This window comes from Peromyscus leucopus, chromosome 19 (genome assembly GCF_004664715.2).
Source record: "Peromyscus leucopus breed LL Stock chromosome 19, UCI_PerLeu_2.1, whole genome shotgun sequence".
Lineage (NCBI taxonomy): Eukaryota > Metazoa > Chordata > Mammalia > Rodentia > Cricetidae > Peromyscus > Peromyscus leucopus.
The window spans coordinates 37512808-37537987 of NC_051079.1; the positions used below are offsets into that span (position 1 = coordinate 37512808).

Consider the following 25180-nt stretch of genomic DNA (forward strand, 5'->3'; position numbering starts at 1 on the left):
CCAGCTCCTGGGCCATACGGCTCTGTCCCTGCCTCCAAGCCCCCGCCCTATTTGGTGGCCTTGGCTTCTCCTCCCGCCCAGCAACTCAGCTCCTCCCTATTGCCCCTTCCGCCGAGTCCCTGCCCCGGCCACGCCCCCTTCCCACCATGCCCCGCCCCTGACCTCCTCCCTGCTTCGCCACAGCAGTCTGGCCACTCCCCCTAGTCCACCTCCCAGCTCCGCCCCGGCCTACAGGCTCCGCCCCCGCCTCCTCCTGGCCCCGCCCCAGGGGCCAGCTCCACTTCTCCCGCGCTGGGGCCCGCCTGGGGTTGTTGAGGGTCCCGGAGCCGAGAGCGGTCCAGCCTCCCAGGATCGGCGTTGCGGGACCGCCCCGCTCTTCTCTCCTCCCGGCGCCGCCGCGCCCTTCCTCCGAGTAAGTTGCCTCCCTCCTAGGAGTGGAGCTCTGGGAGCCGGGGGTGGAGGGGGTCAAAAGAATAGTAATGATAAAACCAGACGCTATTTTGGGACTTTAAAAGTGCTCCTGGGGGCGCACTTGCAGTTCGCCAAGAGTTTGGGCCCTAAGAGTGGGTGTGAGTGGGCGCGGGTGGGGAGTGTAAGTGAGCGTGAGCGTGTGGGAGCGCGCAGCTCGGTAAGTCCCATAGTTTTTATCGTGCCCGCGCCGCACTGTGGATCCTGGTTCCGATGCTGAGGAATCTACCGCCTGGGCTCCTGCGTTGAGCCTCTCTCCCCATCCCTCCCTTTCTTCTCTGGCTAAGTGTCCTGTCCTCTCGGTAACCAACCTCAAACGCTGAAGCAAGGGTTGCCTGTGTTGTTCAGGATGCCCCAGATTGCAGACCGAGATGCTGGCCTCAGATTGTTATCCAATCCTTCATTGTAAAACCGCCAGCGACCAGAGTTTTGCTTTAAGATCGTTTAAGATCGTTAAGAAAGTTAGTTGTGTGCGTGTGTGCGTTTCTGAATGTCCATGTGCTCACCCGAGGCGCTGAGCTTCTAGCACCTGCTGGGCGAACACCTGATGAGTTCCCAGAGCCTGATGACCCAGGACTGCTGATAGGCGTTTTCAAGACCAGTCTGATCAACCGACTTGGGCATCTGAAAGATGTTCATTGACTCAGCAACACCGTGTTTCTAAACCGATTGATTTCCTAACTCACAGCACTAGCAACTGTATTTTACTGCCCAGTGTTGAAACAGTAACGTCCTTGGGTTGCTTAAGTATGAAAATTTCATCCCGCTGTAAGTTATTTTTATCAAGGAGGGGGCATCAGTAACTCTCACAGCAGAGGGCATATTTCTACACAGCACAATTCCTTGATCACTTTGCTGCATCAAGCAGGCTTATTGCGCTTAAGTTGCTGAGTTCCCATCTAGTCATAATTTCTGGTTCTACCGCTAGTTTATTCTTGCTGTGTGTTTGCCATGGAAGTAGAAGTCCCATGAAACTTCGTCCGCATCTTTGTTGAAAATCCTCTTGGATGCTGGCAGGGAAATGACACTTGGAATAGAAATTATTTACCGGGGTGCATGGCTAACAAAACTTTGTAGCTAAAGACAAGAAAGAACCCTAGAAGGGTGGCTTTTAAGAAGCCGTTGTGCTCTGGTGGCTACAAGAGCTGACAAATCACTTTCAGCGCTGCTTATCACAGCGGATATTTTTATCATGCCTTGAATCCTGTATTACACAAAGGTGTTTCCACACACTGTTTTAACTAAGGAAACATTATACTTTGCAGTGTAAACATATGACTCCATTTCTGTTTAAGGAAATAAATAATTATCACACTTAATTAAACACCTGGGAACATTTATTGCCACCTTCTAATTAAATCTGTCATAGGCAGTTAAGTCAACAACTTATTGCTAATATTCTAGCTAGTAATAAAGTTATCTTTTCTTTGGTCTTTTGGGATGCTATTTCCCTCAATATAGATTAATCTCCTCACTACCCACCTTTGGAGTTTTTACCCGTAAACTGAGTAAATATAGTTTAGGAAAGTAGACTAGCTCTCCCCTCCCTGGAAAATGTGAACAGTTTAGATAATGAATGTTTTGTGCTTCCTGCTCACATGACAGTTGTAGGTTTTTTAAGCCCTTACATCTTTCTAGACTTCCTGACTTAAGAATCATTAATAAACCATCACGTGGAGGAATGTGTCACCAAAAGGGTAGTGATCTTGCACTAATTGTAGACACTATGTTCATTGGAGACTAACTCAACTGTGTTGTTCGTTCTCACGAGTTTGTGCTTACTGATAAAGGGGGCCGGGGGAGTTGGAAATCTCATCCTTGTTGTCTCTTAGCTTTCTGTCCTCGTTTGCTCTCTTTTGCGGTGACACCATGACCAAAAGTAACTAGTGGGAGGAAAAGTTTACAGGTAACAGTCCATCACTGAGGGAAGTCGAGGCTGGAACTGAAGCCGAGGCTAGGCCATGGAGAAACAATGCTTAGTGGCTCGGCCCCCCCCCCCCCCCCCCCCCCCCCCCATGACTTTGCTCAGCCTGATTTCTTATAGAACCCAGGGCTACCTGCCCAGGGGTGGTACTGCTCACAATGGTCTGGGCCCTCCCACAATAATCATTAATCAAGAAAATGCCCTACAGAACTTGCCTCTAGGCCGATCTCAGGGGTGCCATTCCTCAGTTACATTTCCCTCTTGTCCGGTGAATCTATTGTGTGTCAGTCTTACCAAAATTAACCAGCACACTTTCCATTTGTGATTAGTTATGGTCTCCGCCTGGGTTTGGAGCCTAGGTAAGGACAGACTGTGCTGGGATCCTAAACAGAATGGCAGAAACCAGGGGCTAAGCGCTCCGCATTGGCCAGGCACAGAATGTTTCGTGAGGTCAGCTTTTTTGTAGTTTTCATTCTGTTGAAATCAGAGGAAAGGGTATGTGCAGAGAAGTGATTGCATCTAAAAAACAGTGCTCATTAGGAAATGCCCAGTGTGAGTGTGTGTGTGTGTGTGTGTCGTCGGGGGGCGGCAGGGGCGCAGCGGGATTCCTAAGGGAAACTTCAATAGTAAATCCTTGAGGTTGAGTCAGGCACAGCACCATTAATCGTCTGTGTTGGAGTTAGCCCCGTTTTGAAGCAACACAACCCGTCCGTTCTTGGCGATTTCACTCGTACTCAGGTTTGAGCTCCACTCTTAGCAGAACGGCACCTCACCATTCTCTCAGTTTTGTGTCTGGTCGGGGTTGAAAGGATCAGAAACAAGGGAACTTCCAGGAGTCAGGAGAGAGGCGGCAATGACGAACACCAGCCGCTTGTGTTCCCCAGGACAGGAAGAAAAGGCAGAGAGGCACGGGGAAGCACTGGGAATCCTAATCCCAGTGCGAAGGGCACGGACTTGGGCAATGAGGACATGCACAGGGCCAACCCAGTGACATGCTGGACAGCCTGTTCCAGTTTGGTATTTTTAGGGCTCTCTGGCTGATACAGAAACTAAGAGGGGGGATACAGGTGGTGCCTGGCCAGAGCGGCTTTTGTCACCTTGCTGTTCCGTTCCTTACACTGCCCACATCCTGCATTTAATACCAAAGCATACAGTTAGAACTTAACAAACACCCCAAACATGCTCTTAACAACTCAGCGTTAATACTTCCTTGTAGCTAAGAGTCCACTTCATTTTCTGATATCCCATATCTGGTTTGGGTGACTGTGGACTGCAGTTTCTAGACTTTTCTTCTTTGATGTCACTGTCCAAGAGTTGGAAATGAATATTTCCTGGAGAGGAGAAAGGAGAAAGGAGAGAGAAAGGAAATGTCTTGTCACAAAATGTAAGTGAAAAATAATTCCCAGTGCAAGTCGGTTGGTTTTTATTTTTTTTATTTTGGCCTGAAGATAAAGAAATGAGTTAAAAATAGAGGGCGGATGATTCCAGAATGTCAGTCAAGAGGCACCTTAGAAACCACTTCTCAGTGGTCTTAGACCACAACAGCTAGGGTATTCAAATTGGGAGGTATCCAGTTCCTCAATCTAGCATGTAGGAGGTGAGTGAGCATCGTTCACTCTTGCGGCAGCATTAATTGTGCTCTTAGTGTATGCCTGGTAGTTCCCAGATATCTCCTGTGTGTCTATTGGCCTGGAGGCTGGTAACTTTGACAGAGAAAGACATCGGTGAGAAGGGGGTCCCTGCAGGTGACTGGATAGAAGCAAAGGGAACTAAAATTTTCTTAATGTTTCACAAAGGAAAGGTACTTCCTAAGGATAGTAAAACTGTTTTCAAAATAGTTTTATTTCTCAATGATTAGAAGCTATATTGGGCACATTTGGCCTGATGTCTGTTTCAAATAACCAATGACCGAACAGCAACCAACCCAATTCCATACTATTTCTTTCATTAGACCTTATGTCAAGCATGGATGTTACTTGAGAAAAGTGTTTGAAAATATCCCTGTCTCAGCAGCTATCAGGGAATACCGATCCCGTCCTTTCTGGGGACAATGGCTTTTTCTGTAGAGGCAAGTATTTATGGTCCAGGACTAAAGTGACTGAGGTTCACACCCAGCTGCAGGTCACTATGGTTGGCTTTGTCTCATCACCCTTTTCATACAGAACGGGGGGGAGGGGGGACTATAGGACACCTGATGTTTCTATCAAGGTGACTAAGGATGGGCCAGACAAATGGCTGCCTTCCACAAAAAGGAAACCACAGGGTAAGGAGGTCATTGGACTGTGCCAGTGGGGGAGCACTTCAGACCAGTTTATAAAGGAGTCTTAGGTTTAATTCTTTGATAACGGAAGAGTGGTAAGTTCAGATTTTTTTTTCCATGCTTGTGTCATTGGTGATGGGAATAACGATGGCTTGTTTAGTCAGGAAGAGCTTGACTTTATGACTCTACTGGAGTCAGCTGCTCATGTCTCAGCTACCACAGGCTATGTGACTTTGAACAATTGACATCAGCTCTCTGAGCCTGCTTCCTCAAAGTTGGTGACAGAATTTGCGTTGTATGATTGCTGTATGGACTGAACCAAAACATTCTAAGGCACTCAATTAATGTCAGACTCTCTTCAGTTGGTCTCCTTTCAGGAGGGTGGTGACAGCCCTAGGCTATCGTTGAGACGGATAGGGGCAAATTGTGCTGGGTGGACTTATAGCTTGTTTTTGTTGTTTTTCCTAACAAAGGCAGAGAAGCCCTGAGAGCAGCCTGTAGCACAGTTTCAATGAGTTCCTGCTGTAGGATTACATGGTTCTTTGAGGGTAGTGCTGCTGAGTATGAGCCAGCGCAGGACTGCTGTGCTGAGTTTACGTTTCTCAGCACGAAGAGCTCCGGTGTCCATTCAGCCTCCCTGCACGTGAGGGATGCTTTTAAGACATGTTATAATTAAGCTGTGACTAGTGAGCTGGCCTTTCCCCTCTCCCATGTTCCAAACAGGTATCAAAGACAGACAGCTGCCCATGGCTTTGCAAGGGACTTGGACTGTCGTGTCCTCAGCCTAACTATGAGCTCCAGGACTCCAGGAGGCAAAAGGGCAGGGGAAGTGTGCTCTTCTGGGGACACAGCATTGGGCGAAGCATACAGTATGTGTGACAGGGTATTTGAAGGAGCCGATGAGGAGAAGGCAGCCCAGGCAGCCACAGCTGGCTCTTCCTCCTTCAGCCTGACTTCACTTAGGGCAAACCCTCCCCATTCCCAAATCTGACTTATTTGTTTGTTTGTTTATTTATTTAGGCAGGGTCTCTGCATAGTTCTTTCTGTCTGTCCTGGAGCTCAATATGTAGACCGGGTTGGTCTTGAACTCACAAAGATCCTCATGCCCCTGCCTTCTGAGCGCTATGATTGAAGGCATGTGCCACCACTTAACAGCTGATTTTTTTATTTTTAAAAATGAGAGATTGCTGAGGGGGTTAAGAGCGAACTTTGTTCGTGTGAAGAGCCAGAGTTCAGTTCCCAGCACACACCTTGGATCGCTCACAGCCACCTGTTAACTCCAGCTCCAGGGAGATCTGACTCCTCTGTCCTCTGCCTCCAGCGGTACCTGCACTCTCAGGTACACACACACTCTCTTACACACGTAAAATCACATAACAACAACAACAACAAAAGACTTAAAAAAAATTCTTACAACATGTCCCACTGTGGAAATGGCAGGTGCGAAAGTTATGGTACGTGCCATGGCAGCCTTGTTACCTATGCTTTCTTGACTTGGGCTGTCCATCTGACTGTGATCAGAGTCACACACATACAGACACAACACCAAATGCCACAGCCTTATGGGGAAAGGTGTGGGCACAATGTTGGCCACGGATTTCAAAGTTCAAGACGTGCTTCGATGACTCAGACCTTCAAGAAACAGGCCCGGCGTCTGACTCCATCATGAAGTGATCAGGAAACAGCTTCTTTATTTTCCCTTCTGTCTCTCTAGAATGATGAGGTGGTTTTTCTGGGAAATGGCTGGTGTTTGACTAAATAACCCTGTCACCACCTTCGTGTAGACAGGCCCCCAGTGACTCACAGGGTGTACCTGGGAGGTGACCGAGCCCAGACCTCCTCAGCTTCCAGAGATGACCTCTGTTTGCATGCTCATCCTCTCCGCCCCTTTGCTTTTATGATCTGAAACAACTGGTAGGATCCAAAGGCGCAGCTGCTGTTAGGTGCCCGTGCAGGAGACTTTGTAAGGCTGGAGAACTCTGGAGCAGCAAAGAGTCCCTGTCTGGTGTACTGTGCACTCACTGCCTTCCCAGCAGGAAGCCTCTCCTCAGGAGGCAGAGTTGGGGATTTTCTGGGAAGCCAACAAGGTGAATGTGTCCACTGTACATCCCAGGCTGCACCTTCTGGCCTGACAAGTCAGTCACTTGGAAAACCTGAAGTTGAAGGTGAATGTTCTTGGGTTCCCTTACCAGGGTAGACCTGGGAATATGTTTCTCCCCTCTGATCAACCCTCCCCCATACCCCTCCCCCCCCCCCCCCAGGGAGCTAATGCACAGCAAAATGAGAACCTCTAGTCTGGGAGAGCTGTTCTCATGTCTGGCTTGAGAAAACTTATTTAGACAGCAGATTTCTACAGATGTGTGTGTGTGTGTGTGTGTGTGTGTGTGTGTGTGTGTGTATTTCTGTATATGCATGTGCGGTGGGCACACATATGTATTCCTGTATGTGGATGTGGGGGTGGCAGCCGGGACCCAGGTGCATGTCCATGTAGAGGCCAGAGGTTGGTGTCAGGTGCCTTTTTCTATCATTCTCTTAAGTTTGGGGACAGGTTGTTTCTTTGAACCTGAAGCTTACAAATTTGACTAGACTGACTCGTGAGGAGGTCCAGGGATCTGCTGTCTCCTCAGCCACCACTGGGTTACCCACCTGCCACCCCAAAACTGGCATTACAGATGCATCCTGCCAAGCTGGGGGTCCAAACTCAGGTCTTCCTGCCTGCACATCAAGTGTGTTCATCACCAAGCCATCTCCTCAGTCCAGGATTATCGTTTTCTTTGTACAGAGTGGCTTTAAAGGTGAATGAACATTGAAATGAATTATACACAGAGAATGTATACCCATCTTTAAAAACATATTTTATTTAACTTTATTTTTATGTGCATTAATATCAGATCTCTGGAACTAGAGTTACAGACAGCTGTGATCTGCTTTGTGGGTGCATGGGAATCGAACCTGGGTCCTCTGGAAGAGTGGCCGATGTTCTCAACCACTGAGCCAGCTCTCCAGCCCCTGCATACCCTATCCTAAGAAATAACCAAGTCTTTTTTTTTTTTTTTTTTTTTTTTTTCAAGTGGAGCCTCACTGGATTGGAAAATGTTGACAATCCAAACTTGTAGTGGTACCCCACCAATAGATGCAAGTTTGCCATCCCTGGAAGGTCCCATAGGAGGATCTGTTCAACATTCATAGCTGAAAATCTAGATGTCAGTCATGCATGATGCTGACCTTGTGGGTTTGCTGTGTGGCTGGCCGGAGCACGTTAAAAGTGCTTTGTAGATGGCTGGTCCGGGGTGACATCCTTCTTTCAAACATGGCCTGAGACTCTGAGCTGCCAAGTGACCCATTTTTCCCTAGCCCAAGCCTGTTGTGCTGCCCTGAGGTCCTAGAACCTCCAGGAATAACTTGTCTTGTTCTCACATTTCCTCTTTGATTGCGCAATTGTGGGCAACCAGAAATAGGCCGTTTTTTTTTTTTTTTTTTTCTTCGAAGCCATCTTGCTATAACTTCTGCTTTTCTCTCCCCTTCCTGAATTTTGGATTGTCTTAGTACCCAGGACCTCCTTTCCTTGTGTGCACGGAATGCTGGTTACTGTGAAAGTTACCGTTCTAATAGGGGTCATGGAAATTATGAATGATGAGGGCCTCGTCCTGATGATAGTGCTAATTTTAGCTGATGCACTGCCTTTGCCCTCTGGGTTTAAATGTTTAATTAGTTACTAACAAGGGTGAAGATGGATGGATTTGAGTCTAGCCACTGTCCACTAGGTTGGATGGCCCAGATCCAGTACGCCAGGCCTTCCAGCCTCTCCACTTGAGGAGTGAACAGATGGAAGAATGGGCAGTGACTTCACAGACAGATGGCAGGACGAGAGAATTAACCACCTTCTGCCTCATGCACAATGCAAGCACATCCTCTCCAAAATGGTCCTTTTAATCAGCCTTAAAATTCTTTTCCTTTTTATGGCTCCCGTTAGCCTGTGTCCAGTCGTGGTAGGAGTGGACGTGTTCTGAAGCTGCCAGAATACCTAGTTCTTAGTCTAAGATCAAGATACCAGAGGTATGGCTTCTCCTGGGGCCTCTCTCCATGTTTAGTAGATGGCCACCTTCCCTCTGTGTCCTGCCGTGAATGTCTCTGGTGTCTGTCCTTCTTATCAGGCCCCAGTCATGTTGGATTAGGGCTTCACCTTTATGACTTCATTTAACCATGATTATCTCTTTCCTAAGGGACTATCTCCATATATGGTCACATTGGGAATTAGGATCTTGATATAAAAACTTAGAGGGACACACTTCTGTCCATAATAACCAGGTTTTATAGAAATTAAAAGGGGAGAAAAAATTTCCTTTTACATTTGTTGTTTTACTCATGTGTGTATGTGTGTGCATGCATGCAGGCGTGTGTGTGTGTGTGTGTGTGTGTGTGTGTGTGTGTGTGTGTGTGTGATAACACATGTGTGGAAGTCAGAGGACAATTTATGGGAGTTGGTCTTTCATCCTCCATGTGGGTTCCAGGGATCAAACCCAGGTTGTCGACTTGGTGACAAATGCCTTATCTGATGAGCCACCTTACTGGCCCCAGGAATAAGTTGGATTTTTTGTATTTGTTTTGATCTTTTATTTACTTACCCACTTGATGTATTTGGGTCCTGTTATTTTTATTGGTGACCTAAGTGTACATTTGGTATATTTTTGTTCCTCAGATTTAAAAAATTCCCTAATTTTACTTTAGTATCTCTCTCTCTCTCTCTCTCTCTCTCTCTCTCTCTCTCTCTCTCTCTCTCTCTCTCTCTGTGTGTGTGTGTGTGTGTAGGCCACAGGTTGATACCTGGTGTCTCTGTCAATTGCTTTCTACTTTATTGTTGTAACTGGGGTCTCTCAGTGAACCTGGAATATGGTGATTCAGCTAAACCGGCAAGCAAGCCCAGGGATTGTGCTGTCTCTGTCTCCCCAGTGCTGGGGGATGGGGATGGTGGTAGTGCACCTGCTTTCTTTATTTTTCTGTGTGGGTCCTGGGGATATGAACTCAGGTCTTTATGCTTGCTTGGCAAGCTCTTTACCAACATAGGTATCTCTTCAGACCCATGAAGAACTTCCTTTAATATCTCTTATAGTTGAGATCTGCTAGCAATGGATTCTCTCAATGTGTCTGCTTGCTGCCTCTATGTATCATTTCCTCTTTTTATAAGGACACCGGTCAGGTTGGAAAAGGGCCAATCCTAATAAAGCTTTGCTTTAACTGACTCAGTTCTGTAACGGTTCTGTCTTTAGATACAGTCACATCTGAAAGACAAGACTTCAGTATATGGATTTGGAGGAATGTCTTTTTAAGATAACACTGCTATGACAAAATGTCCAAAACTGAGTAATTTATAAATAAAACAACTTAGCCAGGTGGTGATGGCACATGCCTTTAATCCCAGCACTCACGGGAAAAGGCAGGGCAAATCTCTGATTTCGAGGCCAGCCTGGTCCGAGTTCCAGGACAGTAAGGGCTACACAGAGAAACCCTCTCTAAAAGAAAAGAAGAGAAGAGAAAAGAAAAGAAAAGAACTTCATTTCTCACAATTCTGACAGCTGAGGAGCCAAATACAAAGGTTTCAGAAGTCTCTTCTAAGACGCCTTCTTGTTTATTCCCCTGAGTTCACAGACTCCTTTTTTAATATTAACCTATGAGGCAGAACCTCCCGACTCAAGTCACTGCTCCAGAGACCTCATGTCTCTGTACCATCTCCTTCGGGTTTTATGTTCAGTGATGGCAGAATCATCCTGATCAGGGACCTTTGGTGGGCAGGTAAGGGGGCGCTCCAGTCATAGTGGTTCTAACAGTAAGAATATTAAATTAGTTTATATGAAGGGTCAGCTGTGGTTGATATCAGTGGCTTAAACAGTGTTGCTCGGCTCCCTTCTTTCTCTTCTCTCCATAGCATGTATGCTACCTTTCATTTGCATATTTGCATAAATGAGCAGATATGCAAATGAAAGGAAGCGTGGGCAGACTGAGGCTTTTTTTTTTTTGTTTTTGGTTTTGGTTTTGGTTTTTGGAGACCGGGTTTCTGTGTGTAGTTTTGGTGCCTGCCCTGGCTCTCACTCTGTAGACCAGGCTGGCCTCAAACTCACAGAGATCTGCCTGGCTCTGTGGGCGCAGGACATGATGAAGGTAGCCATGATAAATAGTCTCTTGTAGAGTCTTTCTCTTCATTAGAAGATAAGTAACTCTTTCCTACGCTTCCACAGCCTCATTGTCTAGAACTAATCACACTGCAAAGGATGCTGTATAACTGGATATTGGACACAGAGTGAGAACTTCACTACTACACTAGTCTCCAGTAGCTGTCCATGGGAAGAAGCAAGGGGGCTAGACATTTGGGCTGGCAAAGAGCATCTGGATTAGCCCCAAGTTGCCCACATGCCTAGAAGGCTGCTGAGTTGAGGCCGTTCTTGACAATAACTCTAGGTCTTATTGGAATTTAAACTCTCTACTGATGATGGTAACAGGGAGGATATTTTTTTTTAAATCGAATATTTTAAATATATTAAAAATCACATGTGTGTAAGAACTGCCAGCAGTAACTCTATCTTCTAGATCAGGGCTTATCAAAATGGCATTACTTACTTTGGAGAAATCCATCCAGCATTTAAACCCAGAAAAACTCCTTACCTTTCCAGAAATGTTTGCCACCTCGATAATCATGGCAAACATTTATCCAGTGCTTATGATGGATCAGGCATGTGTGCTCAGTGCTTGCTACAGCTATTTAATATCACCTTCGGAATGGAACCATAATCCTCTCATCCAGGTGAGGAAGGTTAACAACCCCCTGCAGCTTGTCCAGCTGACTGGGGGCCACGCCCTGGCTCAGCTGCCTCCCACACTGCTGCTCTAACTGCCCTGGGGGATTTGTTCCTCAGAATAGCTGCTAGGAACGCTCTCATTTCCTGTGACCTCTCAGCAGCCATCAGGTCTCCAGCCAGATGGTTCTACACATAGCTGGCCTCCATGCTTCACTCTCTTTTACATTGTGGTGTTTTTAACTGTAGAAAGATGTATCATGCATCGAGGGTTGTGTTGCGCTGTCCACTCTACATTTCCTGGGTAGACTGGTGTAGTCTCTGCACTGAGAACACTGAACTGCCTTTTGTGCTTCCAGTAAGGTCTTCCCCCACAATCCGTGCCCCCCCCCCAAGACTCATGTATCCCAAGCTTGCTTTGAACTCCTTATGTAGCTGAGGATGACCTTGAACTCTTGAGCCTCCTGCGTCTGGAGTGCTGGGACTAGAAACCAGTGCTAGGTTAGTAGTGTGCCAATTGAGCTATGCCACCAGCCCAAGCAAAGTCATTTTAAATTAAAGCTGTCCTTGAGATACCCTGGTTTACGTCATTTGTTACAAGCCTCTGAGCATGTTTTGAAATCTGTGTCAAGTTTTAGTTGGGCCGATAAGTGGGAATTCTTTACCTTAAACACAAAAGGCTTGAGCCGGGCAGTGGTGGCGCACGCCTTTAATCCCAGCACTCGGGAGGCAGAGCCAGGCGGATCTCTGTGAGTTCAAGCAGCTGGCTACAAGTGAGCTCAGGAAAGCGCAAAGCTACGCAGAGAAACCCTGTCTCGAAAAAAAAAAAAAAAAAAAAAACACAAAAGGCTCACTGAAATGAATCCTGGTGTTCCCAGGCTCTCTCTCTGACATCCTGCAGTCCTTTCCGTCAGATGCATATTGCACTGACATGTCTCGTTTTTCTTGAACATGTTAATCTTTTTCATATTGTAGAATGAAGCACAGAGGTCAGAAATCCACACAAAAGAAACACACGACTTACTGAGGTATTGTAAGGCAGGCACATGTCAGCACTGTTGAGGGAGCCCTGGGTGTCCCAACCACACCCCTCTCTGTCCCCTCAGAACAAAATGTTGGCCTGTTAGTAGGAAGGGTTTCTTGGCGCCTGTCTTTGGTGAGCGTTCTGATGCATAGGGGTTTAGTCTTCTAAGTCATTACTGAACTGACTCCATGACTCCCTTCCTCTCATCAAAACTATTGTTCCTGGAGGGATGAGGGCTGTTGGAGCTGCAGCTTCCCTCAACTCTGTCATTAAGATGCAGCTCCACCTTGGCCTCCTGTTTCCTACATCCGGTTCCAGTGTGATAGAGGCAGGACCCCTCTGGCGAGATTCCTAGTGGTGGAATATACTGTCACTGGAAGGTCCCTGGGTCTGGTTTTTCCACTTTCTGAAGGATGCAGCTGCTGACCCTCAGTGTCTAGATGTATCAGTTCACTGGGACTTGCAGTGTGTGTGTGTGTGTGTGTGTGTGTGTGTGTGTGTGTGTGTTTCAATTCTGCCCTTTTCACATATCAATTATAGGCAGAATAATTTTATAAAGTGAGACTCTTCTTGAATCATTATTTGATTGCCCAAGGTATAGTTCACATAGGAACAACCAGATAAATGCTTATCTCCTCTGTTGTATCCCAATTTTTCTAGAATTAGTTTCCTGTCATTCTTGGAAGGTGACAATTAGGTTTTTACTATTTTAAACCCTTGTTAGCTTGTGGGTTAATTAAATATACTTGATGAGTTTCCATCTGTTGACATTTTAATTTTCACGAAGACTCACCCTGGGCTGATGGGCCAGGGATTCCTCCTCTATTGGCTCTGGAGTCCTTCTGTAATGTGCTAAAGTGATCCAGGCTTGTTCTTCAGGTTTCTTGCCTCGGCCTGCAATGGGCCTCAGAATCTCTAGGTTTGTTTGTTTGTTTGTTTGTTTTAGTGGAGAATAATATTTACAGATCATAAAACAGGCAGGAGATGACCCCTTCACTGGAACAGTCATTCTTTTTAGGCATTTTCAACGGCTTCAACTAGGAAAAGTACACACATCCACACAGAAACATATAGATTCTTGTGGAGATAAGAAACCTTTTGAGTTCATATTGATGGTGCCAACTCACACACTATGACCATTGTGGTTTTTTGTTTGTTTGTTAGTTTCTTTTTTTTTTTTTTTTCTCCTTTCTTTAGTAGGCATCTGTGAGGGCTAAATTTATGTTTTCGGTTTTAATTTCTGTGCATTAGAGAGCCATAAAACAAAAGTGTCTCTGACCTGTGAGCCCCACTTGCCCCAGGACAGAGAACTTCCTGGAATGCTGGGGGCTGTTCATGTAAGATAACAAGCCACATGTTTTCATGTCTATAAACAAGGTGGGTTGCCCCAACTGCATAGGATGTGCTTGATCACACGTAGGCAGGAGATATGTAGACAGGAAATACGTCAGGGTGTATACTTGCCCACGATTCAATGAAGGTAGAAAGTAGGTAGTGTGGGTTTTGCCTTTATGTGCACCTGACTAAAGTAATTCGTGGCCATTCTCTGGGAATCCCAGGTATGGACCTGGCCAGTGTCCATTTCCCTGGGCAGTATTTGATAAAGCTTGCTTCAAATTTGGCTCAAAAATTATGGTAGTGGTCTTATTCTTACCTAACGGCATCAACAAATCCTGTTTTGTTTGGTTTTGTCCCAGGAGAGAATATTACTTGGTATATGTCATGCTTCCTTCTACCCAATTTATTTATGACTTACTCTCCTCACTGCCAAATCATCATATCAAACAATCTGCCCTGTAATCTCCATTTAGTGTAATTCTCTAGGTATTTTCACCAGTTCCCACACTGGAGCCTTTGGACATTCCAAATTAAAGAAGATTCTCTAGTTGACTTAATAGGAGAGACTCATGGGAATGATATTCTCTAATTTATTGCTAACATTTTGTGATTTTTGTAATTAGAGTCAGTTTTGCTGGGTATAAAATCTGCAGCTCACATTCTTTTTTCCTTGAGAAACTAAAAACTAAAGTATGTCACCCTTGTCAGAATTCCAGTGATGAAAATATAATTTTATTTTGCTCTTTGTGGTCCATTCTTGTAATACTTTTGAGGGCACCAATCATGCTATATATCTATTTCAGTCAATCGGCTGTGTATCCAGCATTCCAGTCCTAGGATTAGTGAGCTGTTAAGCTACCAAATGCCAGTTTATGATTTGATCAGTCCTTGTACTATGTCATCTCTTCATCCTTTCCACAATCCACTCTGTGCTCTTGGTAACTGTCACACTCTTGTCTTTGAAAGCTCAGCTGAACCTTAAGAGTGTGCACAGCTAGCGCTCAAATACATGTTTGTTTGTGAAGTGATGTGGAAGGGCGTTGGTGGTTTTTCTTTCCTTATTCGCCTGTGAGGAACCACCCATCCTTTTCAGCTCTCTTCCTTTTGTGAGGTGAGTGAGGCTTTGCCTCAGAGGTAGCTGTGCTTACCACGGCAGCTTTTCCTTTGGCAAGTGTGTGGGTGCAGTAACCCATGAGTGGCAGGTGGTCCTCTATACTTGGCGTCAGGTTGTCAGACTGTATTTTCATTGTATTACACAAGGTGAATGGCCATGCTTTCAGCAGTATGACTCCATGGTGAACATCAGCATGGTCCCCATGCTTCTTTCCTCTGTCCATGCATTTCCTTCTTGTTTCCTTTGTCTTGCAGACAGGTTCCCACTCCTCCAGCCTTGCATTTGTGACCACTGCTGCCTCACTGGGTGCCAGGGCTGCCACCTTCTTTGACAGGCACCCTTCCTGTTCTTGCCTGCTTTGTTCTTTCTTTAATATATCTATAATATATTTAATTAATATATATTTATATATAATATTTATATGTCAATATATTTAAACATATTTACTGAGTGTATACTTGTATATTTATATATTTTAATACAGACTTAATATATTTAAATATATATTTAATTAAAATATATATTAAAAATATATATCCATGTGCCACCTGTGTGCCTGGTGGAGTCAGAAGAGAGCATCAGATCTCCTGGAACCAGAGTTACAGATGGCCGTGAGATGCCAGGTGGGTGCTGGGAATAGAGCCCAGGTCTACTCCCAGGGCAGCCAGTGGTTCTTAACCACTGAGCTATCTCTCTAGTCCCTATTATTATCATTTTAAACATGAAAACATTCAGAACTTTGTTGCCCAAGGTCAAAGGGAAATCTGACGTTTGAATCCATCTTTATTAATTATCTTAGTTTGCATGCGAAAGGATGAGTTTGGTTATGACATTTTCATACTGTACATGGTCTCTGCATTTACTCACTGCCTTCACCGTCTCTGTCCCCTCCCAACTCCTATTGTAGGCATTGTGTCACCATTGCAGGTACTGGGTCATTAACTTCATCCAGGGGGACATGAAGGTGCTTGCTATTGGTCAGTAACAGATTGGGCTCAGGGGTTAGAGGGCAGAGCTATGACTCTTAAGTTTAGAACTTTTATAGCCTTTCCTTGCAGCTGTTAAAAATGTCTTCTTTAGACCCTGGAGCATGAATGGGAAGGTGAAGAGGTATGGCAGATGGAGCTCTGTGGTTTCCAATCCATTGTCAGGACCACAAGCTGGGGAGCTGCATGTCTCACTGGTAACAAGTCAGCAGTGTTACCTGCCTTTGCTTGTTAGCACCTCAGCACTGTGTGTGTGTGTGTGTGTGTGTGTGTGTGTGTGTGTGTGTGTGTGTATGAGAGAGGGAGAGAGAATATGTGAGTATGTAACTAATGTGTCAATTTGAAAACTTGCTAAGCATGTTAATTTAGTAAAGAAAAAGTTTCAAAGTCTCTAAAAAGTTGATTTTTTTTTTTTAAGTGTCCTGTCTCCACATATTCTCAGAATCCTTTTAAAAATACGCATTTGGGGCCAGTGAGATGACTCAGCAGGTCAGGTGCCTGCCACCGAAACTGCTGCTGACCTGAGTTAATAAGAGAACTGCATCCCGAAAGTTGTGCCCTGACATCAGCACACGATCCGTCCTCCACCAAGTAATTAAGTATAATTTTAAAAGTAAAAATATATATATATATATATATTCATTTGGTCCTGTGTGGTGGGAAAAGCCTTGGACAGGTGTGCAGGTGGTGGGTGTGTAGCAACTGGCTGTGTGATCTTGCTGAGCTATATAACCACCGTCAGCCTGAAAATCGATGTCTAAGAATGTGAAGCACAGACGAAATTACCTGCAGGCCCCGCTGGCTCTGGAACCCCAGGGTTCTGTTGATGATCACATAGACTTTGTATTGTCACTGAAAACACAGATGCCAGGGGAGACCCAAGGCCTTGGTAGAACAAGAATGACAGTGCCCTGGGTGCCCTGGGAAGGAACGCTGCACTGCCTGCTCCGGGATGGAATGGGGAATCTTACCCAAGGAGTGTGGGGTGGGAAGCCAGAATCCTGGCTCAGAGTCTTCCCAGGAGGCTCCGGGGCAGTACAGTATTGTCCTAAGATACTCTTGGTGAGTAAGTGTATTTTTAGACTATCTTCATGATCCCTTTCCTTGCTAAGTGACTGTTGACTCTTACTTACATGTGCTAAATAAAGAACCCATCTGTGACTCTATCAAGAAGCTGATATGAGTGGCCCACAAGTAAATGAAGTTTTATGCAAAAAAAGGTTCATTACAGTTTTGTTTTTAAGAATGAAAGAGGACCTAGAGAATATCTCAGGAGTAGATCACTCACCTAGCTGCATGAGGCCCCATACTCAATCCCCAGCATTGCGAAATAAACAAAATAACAACTAAAACCCTTCAATGGCTTCAATATGCTTGACTGCTTATGTCTATAAAATGGTGCTTCCTGGAGCTGAAACCCTACGCAGCTTGAGAACAAGGTTGGCCTCTGTGCTCTGATAGGGAAAGATCTTCAAGATGGATTGAATTAAAAACTCCAAATAATGATCTCATTATGTTTTTTTAAAAAGGCATATTATATGTTTATGAGTGCATAGGCATTTTTGAAAAGAATGAACACTGTACCATTAATAGTAAAACTGCAGCTTGGAAGGGAAGGGGGCTTATATTTCATTTTAGACTGTCTGTAGTGCTCCAATTTCATAATACGAATATATTTGGCAAAGGAGAGAATTTAGATTTCAGTTGAGGTTTTGAGTCCTTCTAATACTCCCTTTGAAAAATCTGAGTAAAAATAGTTTGCTGGGGAAAAGCAAAGCAAATATAAACACTTTTGCCTCCCAGCATTAAGTAACTCTCCAGTTCCACCTCCCCAGCCCCGTCCTCTTTTCAAAACACAACTCTCTGGTGGTTGTGTTTCTTTAGCTCAGGATGTTCCACGATTCTCCACGATCTATTGAAGTCCTGAAGGGTGGTGTGGGAGAGCATAGGCCTGGCCTGTTGGCTCGTTTGACATTCATTGTTGATGGCTGTTCGGTGTACCAAGCACAGTACTCATGCAAGACACACCGGTGGGCCATGCATCTCCCAGAAACTGCGTTTGCCTTCCAGGTCTCAGACTTCTGTCTTGTAACAGCAAGCGAGGAATGAATAGACTAACAGGTTCCAAGCTCCTTGAACAGCCCTCAAGGCTCTGACCACACCCCTCCTCTTCCTCTGTGTGGTTACTTCCCACTCCATTCCCAAATCCCTAGCAGGCTACCAAGCCACACCCGCTCTTCCCTGAGTGTGCTAGGGTGTATCCAAGTTTTCTCTGTCCTGGACCCAGCCCAGGTGAGGCCTGGCCAACCTTCCCTGAATCCAGACGTGATTCTGCTCTCTTCAGAGGTCCTGTAACTCCTTCCAGACCTCTACTGTTAGAACATTCCCTTGTAATGCAGCCTCCCTCTGGCCTCCTCAGATGGCTTTCTGGGCAGTAAAGACCTTTTTAGTTTTTACCTTTTTTTGACATTATTGAGGTGTGTATTAATGAATAATGATTGCATTCTCTTCAGGATGTCAACTGCTGATTTGATAGGCACCTCCATCTGGTTAAGGGTTCCCATGACCAACAATGGACACCTTCACCCTCCACTTACCATCTGCATGTACGGTCAGGACACATAAGATCTGCTGCTCTCTTAGTAGGGTTGCAAGTGAGGAGTACAGTATTATGAGCTCCTGACACCGCACTGAACAGTAATACACCTCAGAATTCTTCGTCTTAGAACTCAAGGCTTGCACCATTTGACCAACCCTTCTCCATACCCCCAGCCCAGGCAACCACTGTCTGCTTTCTGCTTCTATGAAGGAAGTCTTGTTATCAGTGTGTATTGATGAGTGACTTCATTTTTATGATTTGCTCAAGTATTTTTTTACTTTCATTCAAAGACTCATTTTGAAAAGCCCGATGTTAGGGCTGGAGAGGTTGCTCAGTGGTTAGGTACACTTGTTCTGGCAGAGGACCCAGGGTCTAGTCTCAGCATCTGAATGGCAGGTACTAGGACACAAACACAAGCTGGAGTTGTGTGGATCCAGTGCTCTCTTTTGACCTCTGTGGGCACCAGGCATGCACATGATAAACAGACGTATATATGCAGGCAAAACACTTTTATACCCAAAATAAAAATAAAGTAAAAAAAGAAAAAGCCTGATGCTAAAATTGAGACTGTTCCCTTGGAATTCAGTATGATTAATAGGTTAGACCATCTCTTTCCTCTTATAGAGTTTAAACTTGAACCTTACTGAGGAATTTTTAGGCAACCAGGATCTTAGGGTGGTTCCCATGTCACCACCCTGTACTTGAATATTGTAAGGTCTTATCTAATGAGCTAAAATCTTATCTTGATAGTTGAAAAAATAAACACATTACACCCACTATTAAGACAACTCCCAGAAAAGCAAATTTGGAAAGAAAGCACAGTGAGGCTGTAGACATTGACATTTCGTGAAAACATATTTCATTTCTCAGTACCCTTCTGTCTTTGCCTGTACTTATGAATGCCTGACTAGGGAACATAAGTTTAGTTAGCATCGTGACTCCACTTGACGTTCCCTACCCAGTTCCCATGCTTTCGAGCACATTTGGCTTTGATTCAAGATGAAACTCTTGAAGTTCACTTGATTGCTGCCTTCCCTGAGAAAGGGATGGAGACAGATGCTACCGGAAGGAATGTCGTGATGCCCTTTAAAAGACAGTGATCTTACTCCAGTATTGCTGAGATGGACTGGAGTACAAACATTGGGTGATCTGTTGATGTCTGTAGCCCAGTCAGAGAGATTGAGATCTTGAGGCGCTTGCAAGCCTTTTCTTTAATTAAACACACATCCTTGTGAGATTAGACAGGGTTTTTTTTTTTTTTTGGCCTAAGCAATGCCTTTTTATTTACCAAGGTGTGCTGGCAACAGCTGGACAGCAGCCCTTCCATATCTGTAGGTTTGTGTAACTAGCCACAAGTCCTTCGGTCATAAAAATCCATGTCTCTCAACTGATAGGATGGGATAATTTACACAGAAAAATCAATCTCTATGGACCCTTTTGAGAAGAAACTACGCCTGCCTGCTACCTGTAGTCGAAGAGGTATGGTTAACATAAGGAAAGAATTAGGCTAAATGCCGGAATCTCTTTGAGGTCTGTGGAAAGAGTCTCCAAAGAGAAAGAGGGGCATTAGGCTGTACAGGATTTAACAGGCACTAAATGCTCCTTCTTGGATCCAGTCCTGCTTTGGCCCTGGGCGAAGCTGACAAGTTCGCACTGCACGTCTTGACTCACAGCCACATTGGCTCCCTGTTACCTTGAGAGCCGAGCCGGCGAGCGTCATAACATTGTCCTTAGCTTTCCTTTACAGAGAGGTTTTAAAGTATGTTCCTTTCACCTCCCATCATCATCAACACAAGTGTTCTTTCAACTTAACTTTACCTTGTGTTTAGGAATTAGTATGTGTTACAATGATCGCACCTTACTACTTCTAACTTTAATTTTTTGAGAATTTCATATATAACTATATTTACACTATTTCTACTTCTCCCTCTCCCTCTTCCAATTCCTCCCATGTTCCACCTTCTTGAATTCATGACTTCTTCTATAGTTATTATTTTTTTGATACACACACACACACACACACACACACACACACACACACGTACAACCTACTGAATCCAATTAGTGTTTCCTGTATATACATGGATTTAGGGCTGATCATTTAGGCTTGGGCAGCCTATCAGGATGTTCATCCCTGAACAAAACTGATTTTCCCTCTCTCAGTCACCACTGACTTCCTGTAGTTCTTCAACTAGGGGTGGAGTCCTGTGTACCCTTCTTTCATCTATCCTAGAATGTTGGCTGGTGTGCTTTTGCTTAGGTCTTATGCAGGCAGTCTCATTGCTGAGAGTTCACTGCTACATCATTCCTGTCGTGTCTAAAAGACCCCATTCGGTCATCATCGCAGTCCTCCGGCTCTTACAGTCTTCCACCCCCTCTTCCTCGATGTTCCCCAAGCCTTAGGAGTAGAGGTCATGTTGTAGATGTCCCATTTAGGTCTGGAACTCTCCCAGCCACCTATACTCTTCATTTGACCAATTGTGAGTCTCTGTAATAGCCTCCTGCTGCTAAAGGAAGATGCTTTGATGAGGGATGGGGGCTGCACGTATCTATGGATATACAGATAAATATTTAGAAGGCAGTTGGACAATATATTAATTCAGCAAAGTGGTAGTTGTGGGTTCTCCTCCAGTATCAATCACCTCTCCAGCCATGGGTTCTTGGCTAGGTTTATAGTACCAGGCATGAATTCCCTCCTATTCCATGGGCCCTCCGTCTAATCAAACAGCTGTTGGCTACCCCCAAGATATAAGTGCCACTGTTGCACCATTGGGGATCTTTTGCGGGCCTGGTCACTATTGTGGATCATAGGATTAATAACTAGGTAGGACTATTGATTGTCATCCCCACTCCCCATTTAGTTTATGTCACACCTTCTGAAGCTATGAGAGCTAGCCCTCGAGGAGGAGGCTTCCGGATCAGTATCAGATTGATTTTTTTCCATCGCCCATGACTGAAGTGTATGGCGTCTTCAGCAATAGGCTCGTACCCTCAAGCTTGAGCAGGCAACTCAGATCAATGGAACAGTCTGTATTGTTTTTAAAGGAAGGCATCCTGTGCCTGGCACTGGGGTTAGGATTACATAATCTAAGGTTCCTGGTGGAAATGTTATCCTTCTGTGGGGGTAACTATAAGACATGTGCACACACATGCATGCACACACACACACACACACACACACACACACACACACACACAAGCTTATGAAATAACATTTCCCTATGGTCTTTTTAGACATTCTTATTTATCCTTTCCTTCTTACTCTGCTTTACTGGTTTTTAAGGTTACTCCAAGTTACACTCAGACCTAAAGATTCAGAGTTGAGATCCACAAAAAAGAGAGACCATGTGGTGTTTTTCTGGGTCTGGGTTACCTCACTCTGTATAATATTTTCCGCTAAGTCCATCGTTTTTCACCTTACTGTATTAGAGTTGTGATTTCGCAGAGAATATTATCAGAAACCTGTGCAGTTCTCAGCGGGGATGACAAGGTCTTTGTGTTTATTTAGGGTTTGGTTTCTGAAGGTGCCATAAATTAGCTCTCCCCCTCCCCGTTTTTTTTTTTTTTTTTTTTTTTTTTTTATACTTTAATAAGAGGTATTCAGTCTTACCTTTCTTTCCCACCAGCCTCTGTGGGTCCTACAAAGACCTGCTCGGAGGATATTGTTGACTGGAACTTAGCCCCAGGTTTGAGAGAACAGCAGCATTGACCTGGAACATGGGAGGAGCAGGAGAAGTCTCAAGTGATGGACGATACATGAAATGGTGTCTGTCTCAGGATGGGGGCTGCAGTCGGGGATGTCCCTAGACCTGGCTGGCCTACCCTCTGAGTGCTGCTGTCTGATACCGTCATGCTCATTGCCACATGGTGGCCACAAGCTCATTTGCCACCGTTTTTTGCTTCTGGTGGATTAGAAAAGTCCAGGGCTAGAGGTGCGGTAGAGCCTGTTTTCCTGGGTTGTTTCCCAAGACCCAGGGTGAGGATCAGAATCCAACTGCCAAATGTTTGCTTGTTTGCTGTGGTTTTACATGTGCTAGGGTACCACTGATGTACCCTCAGACCAGACCTTACCACATCCTTAAAGCTCACACATGCAAACTCTCTGTCTCTGTCTCTGTCTCTGTCTCTCAAAAACCAATATAATGTCAACCCAAGGCACCATTTTGCCAACTGTTTCATTTAGTATTTAATTCTTTTATCCTGAGTCGATTAACTAATGATCTTTACGTAATCTTGCATATAGAGGTCATGAATTTGGGAGCAGCTCAGCTTGGTACTGACTTGAGGTGTCACATAGCTCAAAGTCAGAGAGCTGGCCAGGTCTGCAAAATCCAGAGATTCTGGAGCAATTGAAAGATGGTTTCCATATCTGCTGGCACCGCGCAGGAGGTCTCATTTCCCAATTTCAGTTTCTGACAGGCTCTCTGGAGTGTATCCTTACACGGTGGATGAGTCTCCCTAGTGACAGGGACCCAACGTAGTACACGAAGAAGACTCAAGTATCTGTTATCACAAAGCCGTGGGAGTCACACATTGCTTACCACAATTAGCTACACAGGTCATGTGGGAAGGGATAGCACAGGGAAGTGGGAATCACTGGGGATGCCTTGGCGACAAGCTGATTCAGGAGGCCAAGATCAGCATAGCTGAAGAAAACACTGTTGAGAGGTAGAATCGGCAAAATGTGAAATTGATGGTCTGTCAGTGGCTGGGGGGAGGGGAGGAAAAGGATGCCCTCGAGTAAGGACCAGGAGGAAAGGCCTGGGCCACACCTGGTGTCCATATTCGGAGCCTCTAATGCAGTTTGGCTGGAACAAAAGCCTGCAAGATAAGGGGGTCAGCACCTGTAAGATCTTACGGTGGGGAGTGAGGCCCGCTCGGAAGGGTTGGAGCTAGCTGGGTACCTCATCATTGGCATACTGTAGCTGGACTTTGGATGTGAGCTTCAGGGTTGGGCGCCCTCCTCTTTCTCACTGTCATCTAGGTGCTCAGCTCTCTCGTTTCTAAGTTCTGTAAGACTCTTGCCCTGTGTTGGCCACAGACCGCCTTGTACTGTTTACCTTTCGTGTGCTTGTCTTATTGTCACACAGAGATTACAGGGGCCACAGGGCCGGGCCTTATCTGTTTGTATTTCCTCGGCTGTGCGCTTAGCTCACTGGTGTGCAGGAAATACTTGCTAACTGGTAACAGCCAGCTACGCTGTGTGGATAGCTACCATTTCCAGCTTGTGGTGCATAATGTAGTTAAAATATTTTTCAAAAGATTTCTGTGAATGGAAAACATCCCGATTTGACCAAAAATATTTAGAGGAAACTAGTAAAAGAAATTTTTTTTTTATTTAACAAAAAAACCCCATGAGTTATTTTTATCTTCAGAAAGATTTATTTTGCTTAATTCTGTTGATGCAGTTATAACTGTGTGAAATAAGGGTGGCGTTCGTGTCTGAGTGAGGGCTGCCTTGCTCATGTGCGCACAGCAAGCAAGGTGGCATGGTTTGTGCTTTTTGTTCAGGATGTGAGGTGGGGCTGTGAAATAATCACTGTCATAACTACTGACATGCTTCACCAGCGTGATCGTGTCCACAACAGTTAGAGACTTTCGGTTTTAAGTCAGCAGGGACGTTTATGCTTTTTATCTTTGCAAAATTACCATGAAACTAAGAATGAGATCTGGAGGTATAGGCCCAGCCCTTGTGAACGTTGGAGAGGCCTGTAACCCCAAATGATACAGGACTCAAAGACAGAAAGTAGACTAGACAAAGGATGACGGCTGAGGCTGTAGAGAAAGGAGCAGGGCCATAAAAATGCCTGCTTCCAGGGATGGAGCAGAAACAGGGGACCCTCAGAGTCCCAGGGAATCTCAGAGTGAGCCCTCAGATTCCAGAGTCCCATAGATAGCTTCCTGGTGGAGTGGAGGAGGCGAGATCTGTGAGAGGAGAGGCTAACCAGGATGTGTCCCTCGCAGCTCTGGCCCCAGGAGGACAGCCAGGCCAGATGCACTGAGAGCCTAGAGCTCCAGGACGAAGGCTTCTAGGTGGGAAAGCAAAACACTTAAGAATGGGAGCCCTAGGGTTCAAATCCTGACAGCAGCTAGGGAGCTGTGAATTAGGGGAGTTAACTAACGTGTTTGGTTTTAGTTCCTCATTTATTAAATGTAAAACTGGGTCATAGGATGCTGAGATCTGCATCAGATTCTAAAATTATGATTTCGTTGGGCAATAACTCCATCCCCAGGAGTTCTACTTCTGGATATCTAATGCAGAAAAAAATATATATCCAGCCGGGCGGTGGTGGCGCACGCCTTTAATCCCAGCACTCAGGAGGCAGAGCCAGGCGGATCGCTGTGAGTTCGAGGCCAGCCTGGGCTACCAAGTGAGCTCCAGGAAAGGCGCAAAACTACACAGAGAAACCCTGTCTCGAAAAACCAAAAAAAATAAAATAAAATAAAATAAAATAAAAATATATATCCATATAAATACTTATGAGTGTGCTCATATATTCTCTACACTTAAGGGTTCCTGACTGGAAAAACTGTTAGTGAATGGAAACACAATGAGATGCATTTATACAATACAACAGTATTTACCAATAAACAAGAATGCTTACCTTATTTATTACATTATGGATTTCAAAGCACTTAAGAAGATTAACTAAGGGATACAAACATCAAAGACTACATA

The 25180-nt window shown here is 45.1% G+C and overlaps 1 protein-coding gene across 1 annotated transcript in view; it reads left to right on the forward strand.

The window, feature by feature from the left end:
* Positions 1–248: 248 nt before the first annotated feature.
* Tnfaip8 (TNF alpha induced protein 8) overlaps positions 249–25180 on the forward strand; it is a 118776-nt gene continuing 93844 nt past the window's right edge. The window contains exon 1 of the mRNA XM_028871811.2: positions 249–412. Within this exon, the coding sequence (XP_028727644.1) occupies position 412 (1 nt within the window). The 5' untranslated portion in view covers positions 249–411. The remainder of the gene's footprint in view (positions 413–25180) is intronic.